At 44.8% G+C, this 23,063-nt stretch overlaps 1 protein-coding gene and 1 pseudogene across 1 annotated transcript; one reads left to right on the top strand and one right to left on the bottom strand.

The window, feature by feature from the left end:
* The first annotated feature begins 2,709 nt into the window (after positions 1-2,709).
* LOC8026043 lies at positions 2,710-3,414 on the top strand. Its single transcript, XM_040214171.1, has one exon. It carries the CDS (start codon positions 2,710-2,712, stop codon positions 3,412-3,414), a length of 705 nt encoding a protein of 234 aa, XP_040070105.1.
* Positions 3,415-4,543: 1,129 nt separating this feature from the next.
* LOC120842938 lies at positions 4,544-7,644 on the bottom strand (annotated as a pseudogene).
* Between the last annotated feature and the right edge of the window lie 15,419 nt (positions 7,645-23,063).

Below are 23,063 nucleotides of genomic sequence, written 5' to 3'. Positions count from 1 at the left end.
CCTGAACGATGCTCACACTGCACGAGCGCGCGTGCTTGGCAGGGATGCTAAAAGCTTGCAGCTCGCTCTTGTAGCCTCTGGTACGCTGGCACTTAGAATGGAATGGAGTGTAAAAAACTCTAACGGGGAAACATATTGACGCATGTTCGAAATGCGAGCCAAATATTCTATTTTTCCCGCCTGGAGCGCTGCTCAAAACTTGAGAGCTACGCGCTTATACCGGGTGTTTCAGCATTGCTCTAGCATACAGGCTCTACCCCGTGTTTTAAGGGCCCACCATTGGAGAAGATTGACTCCACTAAAACGCATAAGGTATATGGTCGTCTCGGCAAACATTTTAAATCTTCTAAGTAAGAAAATGTATTGAACGCTGCTCAATATCACTATCACTCTAAAAAATGCCTGAGCGTCTAGTTACCCCCAAAACACTCGAATAGCCAATCTCTGCGAACTACGAAATCAGCTCAGCAATGATGAGGCGGAACATCCGTTTAGACCTCAAAATGAAGTCTGTGCTGTGGCATTACGCAATGCAAAGCGTTATGCTTTCATTGTGTAATGCCACAGCGCAGACTTCCTTTTGAGCTTTAAAGAGATGTTCCACCTCATCATTCGCTGAGTTGATTTCGTAGATCGCAGAGATTGGCTCTTTGAGTGTTTTGCAAGTAAGTACACACACAGGCATTTCTTACAGTGTAAGTGCAAGCAAGACTGGGTCATGTTAATTTAGTTGTTTTCCGTGCAGTTTGTTTCAAAATAAATTACACATGAGATCGAACTTTTCATACTCTACGAGTGAACGCAAATTATCTAACAGCCTTATCGAAGATGCGCAGAAGAAACCACTCACCAGTGTTGTCCTTGTTCACAGCTGCGATGAAGTACAAGGATTGCAGATATTGGAGATCTTAGCTAGCTGGGCGTATACTCAGTTTCGCTGGACTTCAAAGGGATACATACATTTGAAGTGGATAGCACACCAGGATATCCCTGTTCTCGGCTTCTTATAGGCAGACAACAGTAAGTGACTGACGAATAGCGTCGTTGGTCTTAGCTTCTTTTCCTTTTTTTTCTTTTTTTCCCTTGGCTGAATTTACATGATGCGGCCGTAGCGAATCAAATCGAGATTTGCCGCCTATGATTGGGTAGAAGAGGAAGGGAAAGGAGGATCGGGGGCGTGTGACTGGTCACCTGTTGATTCGATGCTCCACGGTCGCATTCATGAAAACGTAACCGACAGCTTGGATACAACAGGACAAACCGCTTGTCATGTCCAGAAATGTTTTTGTTTAATTTTTCACGTCAATTTCAAAAAGGCTTGCGCAGCAAAAAAAAAAAAAAAACTAGAAAGGTCAGCGAGGCTTAAAGGAGCTGCGCAACAATTTCAGGGCTTTGCTTAAATAATTGTGGAAGTTGATGCCTGACACTTCTGCAGTGAACTACAGAAAACAGATTTTGCCTGGATACCCTAGTTTTTATTTAAAAAAATGAAAAAAGATCCAGGTTTTTGCCGCCTCTCAACTCGTGCATCGTCTTCCGGGTCACGTGCACAGTGACGTCACTAGAGTAGGCGCGGAGTTCCGGAAAAGTTCTCTCTTTAGAGCCATCAGCGAGCAACGAGAACTCATCCGCTCGCGACCGCGTGACCACCCGTCCTTGCCCGTCCGGCGCTGTCCCCCTCCCCCTCCGGCTTCTGGCGGCTGTTCGCGGTTTTGTGAACCTAGGATAGATGGCGCCACTAAAACGCCGTATAATAAAAGTTTTGTCGATGATACCAGGGTTTTGACGCATTTATATATATGTTGGAACGACAAGATTTATAAAAAAGTTACCTTTTATCGAGCAGGTATTCGCACAACTTGCTATCTTTCTTACAACGACCCAAGTGACGTCACGCCGCTTGTTTCCCATGGCCGCCGCTCGTGGCTGCAGGTCGGGAAATATTCCAAGTTTTCCCTCGCCATTACGCGGCGGAATCGCAACATTTCGATGAAAGGAGGTGTGTTTTCTGCCATTTGTGACACAGTGAACAATATCAAAAGCAGAAAATGCCAATTCTTTCAACGTTAAAATCGTTGCACAGCTCCTTTAAGCTGGAACCCTCATCACCCGGGGGGCCAAGTCTTCAGCACGCGAGCGATTAAGTTCGGACAGATCATCGTCTAACTGGAATATATGTTTTAACAACCGAAAAGCAATTCACTAATGGGCAAAAAGAACAAAAAAAAAAAAAAAAAACTGGGAGAGCGATTGGTGGGTTTGCAAACGCTGTAAGTCTAAATGGACGGGCTACCGTGGTGGTCTTTCTAAAGACGCCGCCGAAAGTCACGGACACCTTTCAGGGCGTAGACTGCCATTTAGGGGTGGACTCTTCCCTCCACCCCCGCTGGGGCTCACATGCGGCTGCGTCCTTCCGTTTCCTTGTTTATCAAGGTTTATGTAGACGCTATCAAAAGGAAGGAGCCTAGCCTCCTGTGGTGCAAGTATGTTGGTCAGGCAGAACCACCCCGCTTCCTGTGCCCCATCCTGGACAACGAGAACCTGCATTTCGAGAAGTGCCGTGAGCACTTCAGGAAATAAATGGAGTCCGTCCGACCTCTGAGCCTCAGTGAAGTGAGCGCCATCCAGAAGTCAACATTTGGCCGAGGAAAAAATCCGACATGAAAAAGAAAGCGCGTGGGGCAACTGACAGCATCAAACTTCAAGCGCATGGTTCGCTGCAAAAAACCAGAGAGCCTCGTCCGGGAAGTCATGTACCCTAAGAACATCAGACTGAAGCCAGGTGACCCACGCCTCTATGGCATCGAGAACAAGCCCCTCGCTGTGCACCAGTATGTGCAGCTTATGGCCTACTATGATAAAGAGGTGCATGTTGACGAGACGGGCCTGCACGTTTACCCAAGGTATCCGTTCATTGCGGCATCTCCCGATCGCATCGTCTACGACGGCGAAGGAGTTGGCTTGCTTGAGGTGAAGTGTCCCTGCAGTAAGAGGGGTCAAACACCAAAGGGTGCCGCCCTGGACAAAAAGTTCTTTGCCCACATCGTTGAAGGTGAAGTTACGCTCAAGCGGGGCAGTGCTTACTATTACCAAGTGCAAGGACAGCTGGCTGTCACTGGGCTTCCTTGGGCAGACTTTGTCATCTGGACAAACAATGTACTTCTGTGCGACTCTATCAGTGTTGAGCGGATAGCTTTTGACAACACCTTCTGGGACGGCACCATTCTTTCAGGGCTACTCTATTTCTACGAGCGTGTGGTGATCCCAGAAAGAATCACTCAACGAGTTCGACGTCTTGGCAGGCTGCACACTACTGAACCTGGACATGTATCACATGAGATGCACGTGGCAGTATTTTATATCGCTCGCATGCATGAAAATCCATTGAAGCTCACATTCGAAAGAGTCAAGTAGTTTATTATCATGTATCTATGAAAAACAGTCGTTCTTGCATTCTGTCGCAAAGTGTACTTTCACTGAAACAAAAAGTGTAAATGAGAGCTCATACATTCGCGTGCATTTTGTTTTTCTAGCGAGTTGAAACGTGGTGCCGCTAACGTCAAAATGGCTCAAAAACCCGTCGGGTACGGTGCAAAACCTCTGATGCGTCATTTTCTGTGCTGAATCGGATATATTTTTTTGCAAAAAGGTAGTTTCCTGCATTGAGCGAACATTTTTATGCTATTTGGCGGAAGAAATATGTGTTAAAAAGTGGCAACACAAAAAAATGCGAATTGAAAAAGCGCTGTTAATTAGATAGAGCGAGTGAGTTTGTCAAACAGAAAAGGACGAATAGTGGTTGTTTCACATTTGTACTTATCAAAAGTAACAGTACTTGTATTTATGTATGATGAAATAATGGGAAACATGCTACACTGAAAATGTTTGAAAATCAGGAATGCTAATATATCTGGTGCATATAACCGTTCCCTTGTACTCATGCAAGTCACATGTATGTATTTTTTCTCAAGTCTCTTTTTCAGTCTTCTTTTCTGAAAACAACTTAGCATACAATTCTCCAGTTACACACTCATGCACATGGTTCATTTTCTTCTTCCTCCGTAATCAGTGGCCCTCTGAAGTTGCACAATAAAGCACAAGTGATGAAAATCTCGTCAGCCAAGTCGATCATGGTGAGACGCAGTGCACGATTGAAAATGTGAAACTCCTTAATACGTCTAATCACTCTTTCAACATGTACTCTAGCGCCAGCAATGTTACGAGTCTCGTAGACTTCCGACTTTGGCATCTGACGTGTGTGTGGCACTCTGAATGGTGGAATATGAAGCTTCATACCATGTGGAAGCAAGTCACCAATTTTAAAACCTTTATCTACCATAACAGCCTCACCTGGTTCTAACAGGTTGAGGATGCCGCATTGCCGAACAATTTCTCTCTCACTCATGGCACCGCCGTACAGTGGCGAGAGGTAACAAATATAACAGTCCGGTGTTACCCCAACCAAGCACTTCATTGTGTTTGCATGCTTATACGGTGAGAAGGTTTGGCACTGTGCATCCAAGGCTGGATGGCGTTTGAATCCTTATCTCGGTTGCATCCAGTACCATCCTTGTATCAGGAAATGCATCGAAGTGTCTTGGCATTCTTTGTTGTGCAAGACCCAGCTTCGGAAAGCAGTTGAGAGCACTTAGTTCACGACTCCGCACAACAATCCATGACGTAAACAACCTGCTGAAGGTCGACATTGAAATCCCAAAGTTTCTGGATATTTTCTTCAGAGACATTCCAGAGACATTCCCGTGCGGAGCCTTACTAGAACTGTGAACAGCTGCTCTTCACCTGTGTGGACCCTGACATAATTGCCTGAACACAATTTAGGTTTGCGTGTGACAATCATGCCGTACAAGTTCTTAAGGGGACACACCCCCTAGGGGGGTCAACTTTTGAACCCTTGTCTTAAACGTAATGAAATTTACAGGGTAGGCTGGTGCTCATGCTGGAGGGTGTGTAACAAAATTTCAGCTCTGTCGGTTAAATGAAAAGGAAATAAGAGTAGCTTCTATCAGCAACACGCCTACATTGTTTAGTTAATCTATCGCCAGAAAACTATTGCGATATTCAAGGTTTTTATTTGCTAGATATGTAGCAGAATGCCTAGAGGGTGCGGCTATGGAATGTTTTTTCTGAAAAGTAATTTATTTCTATAAATTTTCTCTTCTGCAAAATTGGTCAACTTTTTGGTCTTCTGTGCCTTCGACAAAATGTCAACATTTTTTACAAAAGACACCCGTAAAATGACACAAAAGTTCCATAGCCGCATTCCTTATTAAATTTCACTCAGGAAAAGGGAAGAATGAGCTTTCCCTGTTTTGCCATTATCAAACGATAGATTGACTAAAATGGAATTTATACAAAAAAGTGGAACGGAGAAAAATGCGTTCAAAGTGCTCTAAACCCTACCTTTTCTATAGCTTTGGTGGACAGAAAATAATTTATAAAAAATTAACTATACAGTGAAAATTAATTAAACTTTTTGGGAATACTCTCTAGATGTTGGTGGATGTGAATATGTCATTTTTCACACTCAACTTTTTTTGCAGAAAGTTTTTTTTTCTGGGCAGCGTCTCCCCTTAAACACAAAATAGTTTGGCAGCCCAGTGTAAAACAAAAAGTCTTCGGTGCCCATGATGTTAGCAAGGGAAAGCGTAGTGACCTTAATTTCAGGCATCTTTTCCTCAAGCTTCATAATCATTTGGCTTTGTGCTTGTGTCCTAAGCTTTTCTGCCTGAAGCTGCCGCTCCAACTCCACAATCCTGCCCTCCAACAGACGACACTGATGGATGTCTCTCAAAGGTGTTGCAGCATCACAGTCCTCGGCCACACACATGTCATTTGCAGTGTCTGTAGACTGGATGCACTGGTCTTCCGAGTTGTCCACAACCTCAGCCATGGTGTCCGTCTCCTGTTGTTCCACTGCTGCACCAGAAAAGAATACAGTCACTGAATATATTATTTCACACATTCCTCTCGCCAACTCCTCAACTCGAATCTAATCAAGCATACCAACAAGAAATAAAAAAATGTTTTTGGCTCAGCTCTTTCTAAGTAACCACATGTCAATGGAGAGGGAGCCATACTAGGTCAAGTCGTAAGTGACGCGCAAACCATAAACAATATTTGAAGTTCGTCTTTGACTCAATCACTTTAGATTCTGTCGATAAAGTAACAAACAACAACAAGCAATATCATTTTATGCTTTTGCAGCCTAGAAGATTGATAATAAATAGCATTGAATTAATACCAATGTTACCTGGAGGGGATAACTGCTTGGATGCTTTATGGCATTCTTGGCGGATGCTGTGACCATCTTCTTATCATGCCGCGTCCTTGCCCTGTCAATCCGTGCAGCCGAGTCTCTTTGTAGGCTGGACATGTAAGCAAAGATTGACAGGACATAGTCCGGGTGGTCTTTGCACCTTGATGGAGCTCCTGAAATTATATTATTTTGCCCGTCATATTTCAGCTCTGAATGAAACACCACTCTGAGCATGTGCAGTGCTTCTTGGGGAGCAGATTTTAATAGGGGCCTATGGGTGCCAGGCAATGAAGCAACTAGTAGTGATCAATATCGTATTAAGAAATCAGTGAAGCCTTTCAAAACACAGCCGCAGCTCGAAAGCATAAGGTCAGTTCACAGGAACTAAAAATGGCAGCGTTATTGAGTTGGCATGAGACCCACACAATCAACAAAATATTTAATGAATGCTTAAAATCGAAGTGTTGTATGACAAGGTCCTTGTTATCACTAGATCTGTCAACCTGTTGGTGACGAAAGGGGAACACTAGGCCGGCCGCACTTATGTTTCTGAATTTAGAACATGCGGGTTATAAGATACCCAAAACAAAAAGTTGTTTACTTAGAACTTTCACAACTTTATTTAGCTACAAACGTACGGCAGACGCGGTGGGGGAACCAAAGCAACAGCTGCTCGAACTTTTCCTCTTCGGCTATACGCATAGTCACAAACTGCACAGCGTAGCTGCGACAGCAAAATAGTAATCCAGCAGTTTCCGCGCCAGCGCGTAATCGTCACATAAGCAAGCAAAAAAATGCTCAAGCCAGCACCTACCTGTTGGTGGAGGTAGCAACTGAACAGCGTATACAGACACAAGCATCAGATTGGATCAGGTACAGTGCACCTCAATCTTAACGCCGCCACTGGGTTCCCAAACATGGAGCTCGTGTCGGCTACTTACTGTTAAATTTGTCACCAAAACGTTCGGGATGCCTTCTCAGGATGGGATAGAAATCGGGAACCCAAACATTCTTCAGATCGTTCAGTCGGCCGCTGCAGGAGTTATCAGAAACGGCAAATGCCGTGAGTTATCAGAAACGGCAAATGCCGTGGCGGCGTAAAGTTTGAGGCGCACTGTACGTTTGAGGTGCACACTAACGAAAGCAAGAAATAATAAGCACGAACCTTGCTCAAAGTGGTTGCCGCAAACGCGGGAGTAGTCCGATGGCTGCCACGGCGAGCCGTCCGCGTTGTTTCGTCGGATCTCCCGAATCCAGAACTGGCGCTTCGTCGGGTGAAGACTTGCACAAGGAAACCGGAAGAAACTTAATCCTCGATTCGGTTTGCTGTCGTTGCTGCAGCCGACAGCGGAGCAGCGCTGGGGCATTTTAGAGGACTTGGAAATGTGCGACCGCTTCCCGGCCTTCCGCGGTTGCTATGGCTGCCATGGCTGCTGACTGCCGTGAGGCGGACGCAAAGCGCCACCAAAATTGGTGGACTCCCGTCTGCTGCTGCTGCGCATGCGCCGTGGAAACTCCGGAAAATGTCCATTTTTCTTGTCGATTTGAGAAAAGCTAGCGCCGAAAAAAAAAAAGAAAAAAAAAGAAAATCAGTCAGGTTAAATGGATACTGACCAAGGAATTTAGCGCCCATAATAAGTGGCGCACAATCTTTCCACGAGCCAGCAGCTGCCGGTGTGCGCCAGCACACACAGCGAAATTGACGTTATAGTCCCCCATTCATGCTTAAAATGACAGTGAAATGCGTGGGCTCTAGGGGAAGGAGAATAAAGACATGCTTTTCATCTCCACGGTGGGGTCTGGTGTAAAAGGAAGGCGATTAATTGGTCTAACAAGCACCTAGCTTTCACTTGTGGTGATGAAAAGCCTGTCTTTATTCTTCTTTGCTCCGAAGCCCATGCATTTCGCTGTCATCTGGAGCGCGAATGGGGGATTATGACGTCAGACTGATCCAGGGATGGGCAAAATAGATGCAAATATGTATTGAAATACAAATACAAAATACTTCGTCAAAAATGTATTTAATTACAAATCTAATTACATTTCCAAAAAAGCATTTAAGTACAAGATACAAATACAACCAAATGTATTTGGTCTCCTTCAAATACTTTTCCAAATACATTCCTCAAAATTTGCGTCAGCGACTTCAGGGCACCTGCAACCGGTTTCTGGTTATCTCGTTATAATTTTGCATCGCACACTTGGGAGTTATTGTGCGATGCTCTAGTAACGTAATAGAAATATATTCACAAAAAAATGTAATCAGCTTGGACGCAATAGGTGAAAAAAGTACAGAGCTTCAAGCAGCTTTTTTTGTCGATTACATTTTGGTATAGACCAACAAAGAACCGAGACGACCAAGACGCGCAGCACTAGCTAAAGAACTTTTTATTGTTGCAACTCGTACCAGTTACGAAAATCTGGACGACCCGCGCATTTAGAATGTTCCAGGGAAAAATATGAATAGAAATCAGGTTGGAAAGCATCACAAGTTGTCACAGGCACTTACTTAGCCAGTCTGCCTGTGAACGTCGATGTCGTCTTGCCCTGGACTAGCACCATAATCACAAAGCCACTAAACGCTTGTGCTTGATTGAGAGACACTGCATTCGGTGCAGAACGTAGTTTTCTTCCTGGTCTGTACAGTGACAATAAATTTGAGGAATGTATTTTCACCCACAAAATTGTATTTAATTGCAATTGTATTTGAAATACCCACGTTTTCGTATTTAAATACACACATCAAATACATTACCCAATTTGTAATTAAATACAAATGCAAAATACACAAAGTATTTGAAATACATATTTCAAATACTTGTATTTGAAATACTGCCCATTCCTGGACTGATCTCACCAGCCAGTTTGACTACGCCACCACTGCCACAATGCATAGAGGGAACTTTAGTCTTTCTGCACGCACGAAAACTGCACAGGAGCTCAGCGCGTCTGGAGCACGAAACGGCACGAGCTCTCGCATGCACGGCTGTCATACCTCCTGTGAACTAAAGTTATGGCGGCCTCATGCATGCGCCGAATGCTTAGTGAGTTCGATCTGTAGGGAGTATTCACTGGTGGCCATATCCGTGTGAGCTGCTGCTGAGCGCGTGCCGACGGCGAGCTTCCGCAGTCCTTTTGAAGTATGCATTTAGCACCATCTAAGTTGCTGGTCTTAGCAGGCTATTAATGTGAGCTCGTTCTGAGCATGCGCTCTAAACAGCACCCACAAATATGGCGTCCAGTGAATACCTCCTATTCGTTGCATGTGCTTGCGCATACCGGCGGCTGCTGGCTCGTGGAAAGAATGTGCGCCACTTATTACGGACTATAGTTCATGGATTATGGTTTGGTTCAGTATCCGAAGCTAAGCCTCTTCATGTTTCAAAAGTAGCGCAAGGTGCGTCGATTCACGAGCCACGTGCCATGTGCAGCCCTTGAGAAGATCATGGCGGCACAGCGCAGCACTCGACTAGATTTCACACGCCATGTTCTTCCCAGAAGTGGCGTGCGGCACGTGTCTCGAGCATTTCCACAACAATGAATGGCTCCACTTTTCCCAGGATAGAGGGACTTTAATCCAAAGCTGGAGCGATGCCCCATCACCCGAGGGGCCAAGTCTTCAGGACGCGAGCGATTAAGTTCGGACAGATCGTCGTCTAACTGGAATATATGTTAACAACCGAAAAGCAATAACACTCATACACAAACAGAAAAAAAGAAGAAAAAAAGGCAAAGCGATGGGTGGGTTTGCAAACGCCGTACGTCTCAATGGACGGGCTAGAGTGGTGGTCTTTCTAAAGACGCCGCCGAAGGCCACGGACACCTCCCAGGGCGCAGACTGCTATCTGGGGGTGGTCTTTTGCCCCCACTGCCACCGGGGCTGACGCTCAAGTGCAGCTGCGTCTTTCTGTTTCCTTGTTTTCCTGTTTATCTTTTCACTTTCTTTTTAGGTGGGAATCTCTTTCCCTTCCCCATTTACTTGCTCATCGATGCCGTACGGCATATTTCATTAATTCATTCATTCTTTCTCAAGGCAACGGTCGAGCCATCACATTTCTTTTGAAATGGTTGTATTGCATTGTTTCGCTTTTTTTTTTTACTTTCGTTTGAGCCGGTCCTATTTTGTGGCGGCAACTCACTTGTTTTCATTTTGTGCTGCGCCTGCGAAAACAAACATGCGTAATAGGTAGAGAATAGAGATGTGACATTTCCTGAAATTTTAAAAGTTGAAAAAAAAAGAGGATTGAAGACTACCAAAATTATATTGACCAGAGCTGTTAATTTGCCGTTCCCCGATGGTGCCACCACAGGATACTCGTTTTCACCTCAAGAAAAAAGGAAGTTTTGCTCAATGTTCATACGCCGCGCGAAGTAGTTCTGACAATATTTGCTTGTCAGAGGAAGAAGCGATACTTTTAGTGCTTGAAACGTGTACGTCTTGATAAGAAAACATGTATCTGATCTAAAATGCACTTACACATATCTTAATTCTTTATATAAATGGGAAAATTGGTAATGCTCCGCGAGAAGTCGGACTTTTTTTACTACGATTCTTGAGGTGAAAACGAGTATAGATAACTTCCTGAAAGAAAAACACTGAGTACGTAGCTCACGCCGCCGCCCGAAATTCTCATTTCATAACTTGTTCAACAAAACTGTCCCTTTTTTTTTCTTTTTTTTTTTTAAGCGGTAGGTTAAAATGTGAATAAAGGGAGAAATGATTCTTGTTAGGTCTGAGGAGTCGGATTCGCTTTGTTTTCTGCGGCCACACTATAGCTGCGTGTGGATTTTGTTCTGCTAAGTACAACTACAACTGTTATTTATTTGAAAAAAAAAACAAAAAAAAACGCGTGTCATTTGTCACCGTGTTGATGCAAAGCTTGTCTCAGCAAAAAGCAATACCGTCACTTGCCGTATCGAAGAAAGAGTTTGAATATATTAGACAAGCTTTGCATCGACACTGTGATGAATGACACGTTTTTGTGGGCCTATATCAGGAGTGGCCAGGCTGACCCGGCCTAAGAGCCGCAAACAAAACCACGAAACTTCCAAGAACCGGGGGGGGGGGGGGGGGGGCAAACTTTTGTCCAGAGCAATAAACGAAACTCGGACTACTTTCAATCTATCCGAGTGAAAAGCAGTTCAAGTGTACGCAAGGTAACACTAGCACAAGGCTAGCAAGCCGCAACCTTTCTTTCGATTTAAAACTCGTTCCGTTTCTCTTTTTGGGGAAGTGCTCGTGACCGGGAGGGAGGCGGGGGGGGGGAAGGGGAGGGAGCCGCAAGCCGCACTTTAACACGAGAAGAGCCGCATGTGGCTCGCGAGCCGCAGCTTGGCCAACCTTGGCCTATATTATGGATTTTTTTTTTTTTTTCAAATAAACAACAGTTGCGAGTGCGCCTTGTGTTGGTTTATTTCGTCTTCATCCTTGCCTGTTTTTTGGTCTGTATTCCTTTTAGAGGCTAAGTACGAATTTCCAAATGCAACCCGCTTGCGGCGTGACATCGCAAAGTGTCCGAAGTGCTTTGAGAACATTAGCAGCATCGGACGACTTGCCAAGATCGGAATATGGCATATGTTGATACTAGAAGCCCGCGGTTAGAGCGCCCATCGTCGGAAAATGAAAGCAAGAATAGAGAAGCTGACTGGCACGTCTATACTAGCATACTTCTATGGAAGCATTTGTTGACAAGATTACTCGCAAATGCCCAAGCAAGCACGATGAGGCACTGGCACGAGCGGTATATGCTATACTCTGTTTCATACTTAGCGTGCAACATTGTCAAAGCTACTGGCACGAACGCGTGGCTTCATGTATGGTTTTGTTTGCGGGAGAATGCAGGCAAATGATCATCGAGATCAAGCCCCATGCTCGCGCCAAAAGTTTTGACAGCGTTGCACACTAAGTATGAAACAGAGTATAGTGGAATGCCTTTATCATTTATGTCAGTTTGAATACTGATAGGTTAAAGGGATACTGAACCAAGGAGTTTAGTGTCCATAATAAGTGGCGCACATTCTTTCCACGAGCCAGCAGCCGCCGGTGTGCGCGAGCACACGCAACAAAAATGGCGTCGAAGACCTCCGTTTGCGGTTAAGATGACAGTGAAATGTATGGGCCAAAGGAGAATAAGGACAAGATTTTCATCTACACAGCGGTGTCTGGTGTAAAAGGTAAGCGATTAATTGGTGTAACAAACACGTAACTTTCACTTGTAGAGATGAAAGCTGCCTGTTTTTATTCTCCTTTAGCCTGAAGCCCATGCATTTCACCGTCCTCTTAAGTGCGAATGGAGGTCTTTGACGTCATTTTCGTTGCGTGTGCTTGCGCACACCCGCGGCTGCTGGCTCGTGGAAAGAACGTGCGCCACTTATTATGGACACTAAATTTTTTGGTTCAGTATCCCTTTAACATACGTGTTAGCACTTCAATAATTTGTGATGTGGCTTTTTCGCTATTTTTTACAATCTTTTCAATTTTGTTTGGGGGAAGAAAAAAGGTTTTGTTCTGTACATCGTTGGTTGTTTTCCTGAAGAGCTCTTTTCTTTATTGCGTCGTGAAAGTTTCTGCATTCTTTTTTGCTTCAAAACTAATCGCTACCTGTTCATCTTGCTCGTTTTGTTTTGTTTTACATAAATGCGGCAGTGATTGTCGACGCCGGGGGAGTGTTTTGCTAAGTGCTTTTTTTATCGTCGGCAAGTTTATTCTGTTTAGTTCGTGCTTCTTTTTTATTTTCGTCTGCTGCCGAGCCTCCAAAATGTCTGTTCAATGTTTGTGCACTTTTTGCACGGTCATTTTTCTCGTTACTTTTACTTTATGATGGGGCTTTGAGTCACATGAAGCGACTGCATTGACTGTACGAAATGCATGTCGTTTTAATAGCCGACATAGTGACTTGTTCGTTGTTTGGCTATAATCGGTGATAAAACACCCCACAAGGACGGACACCATGCAATTCCGTTAAACGAAGCCCTCAACATTCCCATCGATCACACCAACGCTGCGACAGCTTTCCAACCTCGTGGAACCCAATCTCAGAGCCGTTGCAACTGTGCGACCTCTATTTTAGTAGCAGATTGACAGGTATCGCACCCATTTCGGAAAAAAATCGCTTCATGTGAAACAGGCGTATGTTTCCTCATCCTCCGACGGCCAGCGCTATTTACTAGAATTTCTCTGCAATTCGGTTCGTGACCTAGCCAGCCAAGAGACGTTTGATTACTCCAAAGCCTTTTCTAATATGTATTTCACTAAGTTACTCTTCAAATTACGAAACTCCAGTATATGGGAAACGGAACAAATGGTCCCGGAACTAATGGTCCCAAGTACAAACTAAGGAAAAATGGTCCCAGATAAGTATCGCCAGTGTGGCTTCTGCGTTATCGGATAAATCCGATAATATCCAATAACACTCGCCGAATTTCGAGGCTGCCGGTTGGACGAACTCGACCGGTTTTTATTTTTTTCTGGGAAGCTGAGAAATGTTTTGCGCTATGGAAACCTAATGCACCTATAAAGGCATTGAGCTAAGATCGATATGCGTCATACCACTACGCGTCATGACGAGATGGAAGTAATTAGAGTTTCATGGCTTCAACAGTGCGACTAGGGGCGGAGGCACTCACTTGATCGACTAACTTTTTACCGAACGCCCACGTTTCACCGAATGACACTTTAGCGAATAGTCGACCGCCGCGAAGCGGCGTTTACAGGTGGGCCAAGTGGGTTCACATTTTTGTAATGAGCCGCCACAGACTGTCACCGCGAAACGGCGAAGCGCTGCGTGAGGGAGGGAGGGGGAAGTTAACACGCGCTCCCGTTATTCATTAAAACGTCAACTCGCTTAAATGTCGCTGTTCGCTAAAACGTCATTTGCTCATGTGACATGGACCCGTAATAGCTCCTATGAGCTCGGTATAAGATCACTAAATTAACAGTTAGGAGATAACTGTTGGACAGTGTTCATTTCGAAAATATTCTGACGATTTTGAATAAAATTAAGTTCAATACCCAACCACTTTCTTCAAAGTAACCGGCCTGAAAATATAGACGAAATCCTTCATCCCACCAGGAAATCACTGATTGCATAACGGATGAAGTATAATGCATGGCATATATTAGTTTCAAAACAATCTTCTTATGGGAGAATTTTTTCCTACATTGGACGTGGGACCATTAGTTCCTGGACCATTTGCTCCGGGACCATTAGTTCCGGGGACATTAGTCCCGGACCATTTGTTTCTACACCCCCAGTATAGACCAGTGTCCGCGCCAATTCCAGGGCGCCGCCATGTTTATCTACGCTCGCGCCACCACGCGGAGAGAACTGGCAGGGAGGGGGGGCTGCGTTGGCGGCGTTGCTTTGGGTAGCTGGATGCGGCAGGCTGTCCGAATGCACCGACACATCGTGAAAGATGTCTTCACCAGAAGCCTCTGCGGCCCGTTCTTCAACAGGCAAGGTGTCGTGAACATTCGAGAACCCATCTCGATCAAGGAAAATAAGGGAAAACCTTTTTTTGTCTTAGATGTTCTCGGTGTCTGCTGACCCTTGACATCCGCATTTCAGTCCGGGTTCATTGCGTAGTAAATATTTCGCTACTGCTTTCTTGTAGCTTTCAAATGCTTGATTGTTGGCTTCTTGTGTACGGCATTACATTCGTGGCATGCTTGAGACCGATTTTTGCTATCTACTTGCCTTTCTGCGGCAGCGCGGCTCCGCCGAGCCTAAACCGAAACCGAAACGAAGGTACCATTCGACCAGTGTCCGCGCCAATTGCAGGGCGCCGCCATGTTCATCTACGCTCGCTGCTGGATGTTGGCGGGATGCGGCAGGAATTTTTCTTACCCCGAATGCACCGACACATCGTGAAAGATGCCTTTACCAGAAGCCTCCGCGGCCGGTTCTTCAACAGGTAACATGTCGTAAACATTCGAGAACCCATCTCGATCAAGAAAACAAGGGAAAACCTTTCTTGTCTTAGATGTTCTCGGTGTCTGCTGACCCTTGACATCCGCGTTTCAGTCCGGATTCATTCCGTAGTAAATATTTCGCTACCGCTTTCTTGCAGCTTTCAAATGCTTGATTGTTGACTTCTTGTTTACAACATTACATTCGTGGCACGTTTGAGATTGATTTTCGCGATCTACCTGCCTTTCTGCGGCAGCGCAGCTCTGCCGATCCGAAATAAGTAGGAGGCGTTCACTTGATCGAACAACGTTTTAGCGACGGCTGTGTCTACAGTGCCGTCGGACGGCACTCCAACCGCGCCTACAAGTGCCGTCCGAAAGAGAGTCGGACGGCGTGTGTATCACTGGGGAGCTCGTTAACACACCCCTTCGCCTGCGTTCAAGCCGCTTCGCGGCGACAGTATGCGGCTGCTAATTCCAAAATTATTGACCCATTTGGCCCCGTCGTACACGCCGCTTCGCGGCGTCCAGCCGGCAAACCAAGCCCCACCGTACCCTATGCACCTCCGGAAACGAAGTCCCATACCATTTCGTTCAGCGAAATTTCGGCGGCATTCGTTTTTTCCTGTGTTAATCGTAAAAAAAAATGAATGTAAATATCGCCAAATGCGTCGGCAAAATAAAATGTACGAGAAAACAAAAACAAAAAAGTAAGCCCGCACCCAGGATCACTTGCTTATGAGACAGACAACTTACCACTAAGCTACACTCCGCTTCGAAAATCTTGTTTTGGGAACTCGTTTTGTGCGAGACTTTTGGACGGCACTTGAACGCGTGAGTGGAGTACCGTCGGACGGCACTTCAACGCTGTGCAAGAGTGCCGTCGGACGGTACTCTAGTCTAGACACTACATTTAGCGAATGAAAACGAGACCACGACGTTTCATTGAATGACTAGCGAATGGCGGCGTTCATATTAGCGAATGGGTCTAGTTACATAGACAGCTCAGATTAGCTTTCTTTTGTAATGTGCCGCCTTGTCTGCCCCCGCGAAGCGGCGTAAACGAGGGTTCCGAGTATGTTAGCACGCGTCCCAGTGATACATGCGCAATAAAGCGCCCCTACAACGTGCCGCCGCAAACGAACAGCAGTGAGCAGTTACATAGACAGCTTGGATTAGCTTTTTTTTTGTAATGAACCACCTTGTCTGCTGCCGTGAAGTGGTGTAAACGGGTGGTCCGCATGTGTCAACACGCGACCCAGTGACACACGCAACGAAACGTCCCTACAGGCTACAAACAGCCTATTTGCTAAAATGTCATTTGCGAAAACCTCCATTCGCTCAAATGATTCCTATTCGCTAAAGTGTCATTTGCTAAAACGTCATTAGCTCATATAATATGAACCAGAAATAAGTAGATCATATTGTATCATGGACGTGAAGCGAAACTGGTATGTAGTACCGCGGCCACCTGTACAGTGGTTTTTCCTCGCATATACTATGACCAATTAGAGTTTAAGAACATTTTGATATTAAGTTAGTTTCGGTTTCTAAATTTGGCAAGCCAACTATGCGGTGGTGGTCCTCACTTTTTCCTTGATTTCCGAGGTTGAATTACTAGCATGTTCCAGTACATGCAATTGCCTCACAGACTAAGGGCGTCACACATGAGTATGCGCTTCAACGTACAGTCGACCGTAATTCGCATGCTGGCTATGACACACATGTATCAGAACCAGCTAGCTGCCCTCTCATTTCACTCCGCATATTTAGATTTGTGTTTAGTTTTGTGCTTGTCCGTCCTTTCTCGTGTTTCTTCCTCAAGTTTAATATGTCATGTATTTTTTTGTTTTAGCGTCCTTGGATCTTCCAAACCCCTCCACCATCCCGGAAAGCGTCTGGGTCGACAACATGAAGCTCTGGCCAGCTCTGCAGGAGCATCATATTACCTATTATTTGCTTAAAACGAAAGCTTGCGACTTGGAAGTGGTTCAGGCTCTGAAAAGCCTGGAATCTTATAATTATGTCGTCAGTGGTAAGGTGGGCCAGTTGCTGATACACCAATACTCTGAACACGCTTGCATCATAAAATGTGATGTAACTCCATCACAGTCGGAGAACAATGCACCCCATAAGCCATGGGTGTGCATTGGTACTGACTGTCGTGTGCTGACAGGCGCCTGCTCTTGCATGGTCGGCAAAACTCGTGTATGTAGCCACGTGGGTAAGTTGAGGGATAGTTGACCGTTCCTTAAAAGTCTAGTAATTTTTCACAGTTCTAAAATGTGCCATCTTTTGTTGCGAGAAACAAAATTGGACGTTCTCAGGTACATGACATATGCTTATGTTTATACCTTAGCGGAACTTCAAGGCATCCCACCACATTTTTTGTTTCGACGTCATCCCATGATGTTTTTGGACAGCTGTTTCACATCTATAGGGTCCGAGCGAGAAAAGTAAACCATCCTTTTTGGAACGCATAAAAAGCTACGCATCGCCGAACGCTGAAGTTGGAATGTAACCATGGCGGTCCCACCAAGATGCCAAAGTTTCAGAACGTAGTGCCATCGAATTAAAAAGTTACGAGTAATTATCGAAATTTTTCAATAGAAAAATGGCGGCGGATGGCGGCTCACGGAGCTGACGGATGCATGGAGTTAAATGGGAGACGCTACCGGGACGCGACCTCATTTTCTCAATTGAAATTTTCAGAAAATTGCTTATAACTTTTTAATTCGTTGACTCGGCGCTCTAAAACTTCGGCATCTTGCTCGGACTGCTAGGGTTATATTCTGGCAGAGTTTCAGCGTTCGGCGATACATACTTTTTTTTATGCAGGCGAAAAAAGAGTTTTTACTTTTCTCGCTTGGACCCTGTATTTTGTACCGCCTTACGAAGAGCATTTGCCAGATACGTTGTTTCTTGAGTGGTCTGTTCACATTTTTTTTGTTTTGTATGTTGCAGTTTGGCTTGTCTATTGTATGATGCATCTAAATTTAGCCCTGTGCTCATTCTATACAGAATTGCAAGCAGGGTGCCCCACCACCACCATGCTTCTGGTGTAAACAAGTGCATAGAATTGCAAGCCTGCCAAAGCTGGCTCCATTGACATGTTGAAGGCACTGGTATTCATGTGCCGCCATGGTTGCAATTATGTATACAGTGTTCCACACAGAGAAACGGTCACACGAATGCATAGCTGCATGTTAAATGAATAGCATTTCAGGGTTTGGTATGTAGATTTGTAACCACATAGGAGGAAGCAGGTGGAAAGCTGGTACCCCCTCTGGAGGCACCTTGATTTGCTGCAGCGGATGGAGCTTGTCTATGTGATTGTCGTCTCAAAGACTACGAGAATTATATGTACACTTTATTTTCCATTTGCAGGGGCGCTTCTTTGGAAGGTGGAGTTTGCCGTTCGTAGGGGCCTGACCGGAACCTTGTGCACAGATGAAAGTGCACTCTGGAACTCTGGTACAAAGCGCAATGTGGTTCCAGGTCAGATTGGGGACATGAATTTCAAGCGGCAGTCGGCACACCAGCGAAGAAGCCTTGGCAGGAAGCAGCGGCGGAGGCCAACGCAGCCCCCCCCCCCCCCCCCAGCCGTGAGCGTCTGGGTTCGAGATTATTGTTCGCCTTTGGTCCTTGCGTCGAGGCTAAAAAGAGCACTTCCGGACAAAGGTCTATATATCGTACCAAAAGTGCTTTAAGGGATCTTTGTATATTATACCACGGCAGCCAAAGCTATGGGTGTTGGTGGCCCCGTCTGCTTTGATCACCGATCAAAGCTGAGAACGTGCTTTCTTCTGTTGCGTCACAAAAAAAAAAAATAATAATAATCATTCAGTCTAAAGGGCTGCGACACAACAGAAAGGCCATTGGCCTACACTTGAGGCCTACAGTGCTGCATTACTACAAACAAAACAACAAAGGAAGAAGTGAATGAATGAAATTGGGGTTTTTTGGCGCATCAGCAACAAGGGTTATAGTGCGCCAGAACTATGATAAAGAAATAGAAAGGACAGGTTGACAACAGAGTCAGCTCTTGTAAAGCAGCACAAAAATTTAGAGACGGTGTATAAGGCCAATATCCTTCAAGCAAAAGCATAAGGTGAAATGGAACATGCTCATGGTAAAACAATGCAACATGTTTGTGACGTTCACCTTCAAATTTTGGGCAGACTAAGAGAATGTGTAGAATAGTTAGGGGTTCAGAGCAGAAATCACATTCGAATGCCTCTTCCCCCCTTACCCTGCTGGAAATGAGGCGCACATTCACATTGAGGAAGTAGTCAGAATTAATGTGTGCCAATGTGCAGTGTAACACGAATGTGCAAAACCAAGAGTTTTCTCATTGGTGCACATAGGAAGACTGCAGGGAAGCCACAATCTTAGAAAAGGGGCAGTTTTCTGATTGAGGTGAAGCCAACCTTGGGGAAAGAACTCGGGCAAGTTTCTATGAGCACCAATGTGCTCCTATGAGCACATTGGCGCCGATAGCACCAATGTGGTTAAAAAGACATTTTCTCATTCGGGCCATGGGATACATTGCAGGAAAGACAAAATCCGGGGGAAGGGTTACTTCATAAAGCAGGTGAAGCCAACTTTAGGGAGATCTCAAGCAATCTCTCCATTTTCTCATTGGTGCTTGTAGAAACACTACAGGGAAGCTGCAATCCGGGGCAACCAACTTCCAAAGCCAAGTTTGTAGACGATAGCTGGCAGAGTCTATGAAGACCATTAGCACCAATCTGCGTGATGCCTCGTTCGCTTATTACTGCCACTCTAAACACTACAGGGAAGCTGCAGCGTGAAGGCGTTGACAAGTGAAGTCAATCTCTAGAGTCGGCAAGCACTTATTAGGACTAATAGTTTGCTCATTAGTGTCCATACCTTGACGTATTATCACCGACTTGTTATATACTAAATACAAGCTCAATTACCATGCCAAGGCCGCACCAGAGGGTTCCCTCCCCCAGTCGCACAACTATCTATGCTCACTATTATGCCAACCTGAAAATAATTGGTATAATTGGCTTTCGTATGGCACAAGATTTTTTTTTTTTTTTTTTTATAGTGCCCCGAGTAGAACTGAAGTCCCAATCGTATGAACATTCAGATTTTCATGCAGGGAACAAACTTGCAGCAGCCTGTAAAGCAGTAGTAGGTACTGGTACACAAGAATATCACAACTGCTCTTTCAAATACAATGCTTTATTTTAACTGGAAGCTGCAACCTTTCACAGTACAAAAGTAAAGCATTTTGCATACAGTAACCCATTGTACGTGTTCTTGTTTAATACAGCCCTAGTCACCTTCATCTTTATGAAAACAGACTTCTTCCAAAGAGCAATTATCCCTACATTATTGCTTAATCATGGTGTCTACCAAACTATTACATGTCAAATTCGCAGACTTTTCTAGGTTTTCTTTTACATGTGAAACTTCAGAACTAGCTACACTTGTAGTTCCGTGCGGCAGGAGGGACGCACATGCCAAGAAAGGCTGACGCCAAAACCATATGGCTGTTTCCCTCTAAACAAAATGCTACATAGATGGCTCTGTTAAGTCAGTGATCATTTTCTCAGATTTAGCTAAGTTTTTCATGATTTCCCTGACTTTTTCAGAAGCTCAAAAGTTCCTTTGCAATTATAGCTTTTTTAGGTTGGTAGACACCCTGCTAATGTCAGTAGGTATGCTTGATTTAGCTGCACCCACCTGCATGGTGCAGAAAGTGTACAGTGCAGGGCAATGTAATTACGGTATGCATTGTCCAGGATTAAAGGCATTTCACATAATGGAACAAGGACAGACACCACAAGTGGTTCTGTCCTCGTCCTTTTGTTACAATATTTCGATCCTGGAGACCAAACACAACAAGCCCCTAAAGAGTCCTCAAGATAGTCTGCACCAACAAGTAGGATACAGTGATGTACATACACTGAGAGTACCAGTGCAGGTGGTGTAGGCAAATCAAACATACCTACTAACATGACATGATGGTTACTCCTTTTCATAATAGTTGGGCAAAAGGCTGGCAAATAACCTGTTGCCTGACCGCATGACAACAAATTTTGACAAGACATTGTCTGCTGAGACAATCCTCACATTCTGCTTAGAATAATACTCATTTACATGGGTCACATGAAGCGTTCTTGACGAGACATACTCTTCAAGAAGTAGCACACAACGGTGAACACCATTTTCCTTGTATACACAGATTTTCAATATTTCTCCACACAACCCGTTTTTCAATTGTACAAAGGAATTATTGCGACGCTTGCATTTACCATATTCTTTAGAGTGCAACAACTCACCTCCTGCAATCACCCTTTTATACACAGTACAGACACTGCCAGGTAAAACAACAGAGCTACCAAAAAAATTGTGGCTACTTCCATGTTTTAAGCCTTTGCCAATAAGGTGGCATTTCTCCACCTCATTTGTATGCACTAAGCGCTTTGACCCAAGCAAGCCCTCACAAAACTCTTGCACTGTTTGTTGCCTGATGTAGCATTTAACGAAGTAGTACACAGAGCGGTACAAAAGATAACTCTTGGCTATTTGCAGAGGTACTTTTCGTGTCCCTTTTGCTAATTTTAAAAGAAAGCCGTTTGCAGATTCATATGCAAAAGCAGAATGGGCCCATAACGGGCCCCACTCTTTTACGCTTTTCGGCAGATGAGTGAGAAGATGGACGTTATATGTCATTGACGTTTTCGTGTACAACTCTTGCATCCCACAAACAAACTCGGTCAACATAAGGTCGGCATTATTCACATCTGTATGCGTCACAGAGTCCTTGAGCAGAGCATACACACTCTGTGAAAGCAAAGCAAAATGTTTAAGATATTTTCTTGGAAGAATGCCATCCAGGCAAGGAAAAGCATAGTACAACAACCAGCATTTCCACTCCGACGCCTTCCAGAACCGTCGCTCAGAAATGGGCCTTGGCAGTCGAGAAACAGTTTTGGGGGGAAACATCCTTTCTAATCTCTTGTTAATTTTAGCTACAGTCGAGGGCTCTCCAATATAAAACTTTTCACCAACAGACGAGAACCATAGCTCTGCTAGTTGCCGTACCACCCCAAGAAGGACAGCATGCATGTAGTCTGGTACGAACCCAGATACTATCCCAAACTTTGGCATGTTTATCAATGCAGACGGGCCCTTGACACCAAAAATGGTTGTCTTCGTTACAAATGCTTGTTCCATTTCCTTTTCCATTGTCTCATTAGTCCTGTCGGGGTAGCATTCTGGGCCTACAGGGTACTTGACAACATTACCTACGTTCTCACCAGGGTGGTAACACCACCCACAAGAATAATAGCCATTGAACTGCATTAACTTTTGCATCGCAGGACGAGCAACGCTGTCTACGCAGCAACAGGTTGCAACGAATTTACTATTAATAAGGGTACCATCAACATGCTTCCATGTAACTCCTATTGTAGCCAGATGCTTTGCATCATCGACAAACGACTTCAGAAACATATCCATGTTTGGTTCCCCCTTACCATACCACAAGCCTGCCAGCAGCAAATTCTTTTTTCTGGACACTGGTGGTAGTTCATTTAGCATGATATGAATAGGCCACACAGAGGCACGGGAAGATTTGAACACTGGAGCTCCATCAGTGTTAAAAGAAAATGAAAAATTGTTACAGAAAGACAAGAGGCCACCAGGTTTGGAAAGTTCCTGATACAGAGTGCCATCAAAGATGTCTTCAAGACAGGATATATTTTTGTGTTTCTTTTCATTCCTGTATTGAAGTTCCTGGACCAACCCTGGTTGATTTTCCAACATGAACTTTAGTTGTGGTGCAAGGGGTAACATGAGAAAGTAGGGTGAAGTTGTCACTGAAAATTTCTGGTGGCA

This window comes from Ixodes scapularis, unplaced genomic scaffold, assembly GCF_016920785.2.
Source record: "Ixodes scapularis isolate PalLabHiFi unplaced genomic scaffold, ASM1692078v2 PGA_scaffold5__190_contigs__length_132052651, whole genome shotgun sequence".
Taxonomy (NCBI): Eukaryota; Metazoa; Arthropoda; class Arachnida; order Ixodida; family Ixodidae; genus Ixodes; species Ixodes scapularis.
Note: the sequence above shows the minus strand (reverse complement) of the source record. Positions and strands in the feature narration are given on the sequence as shown.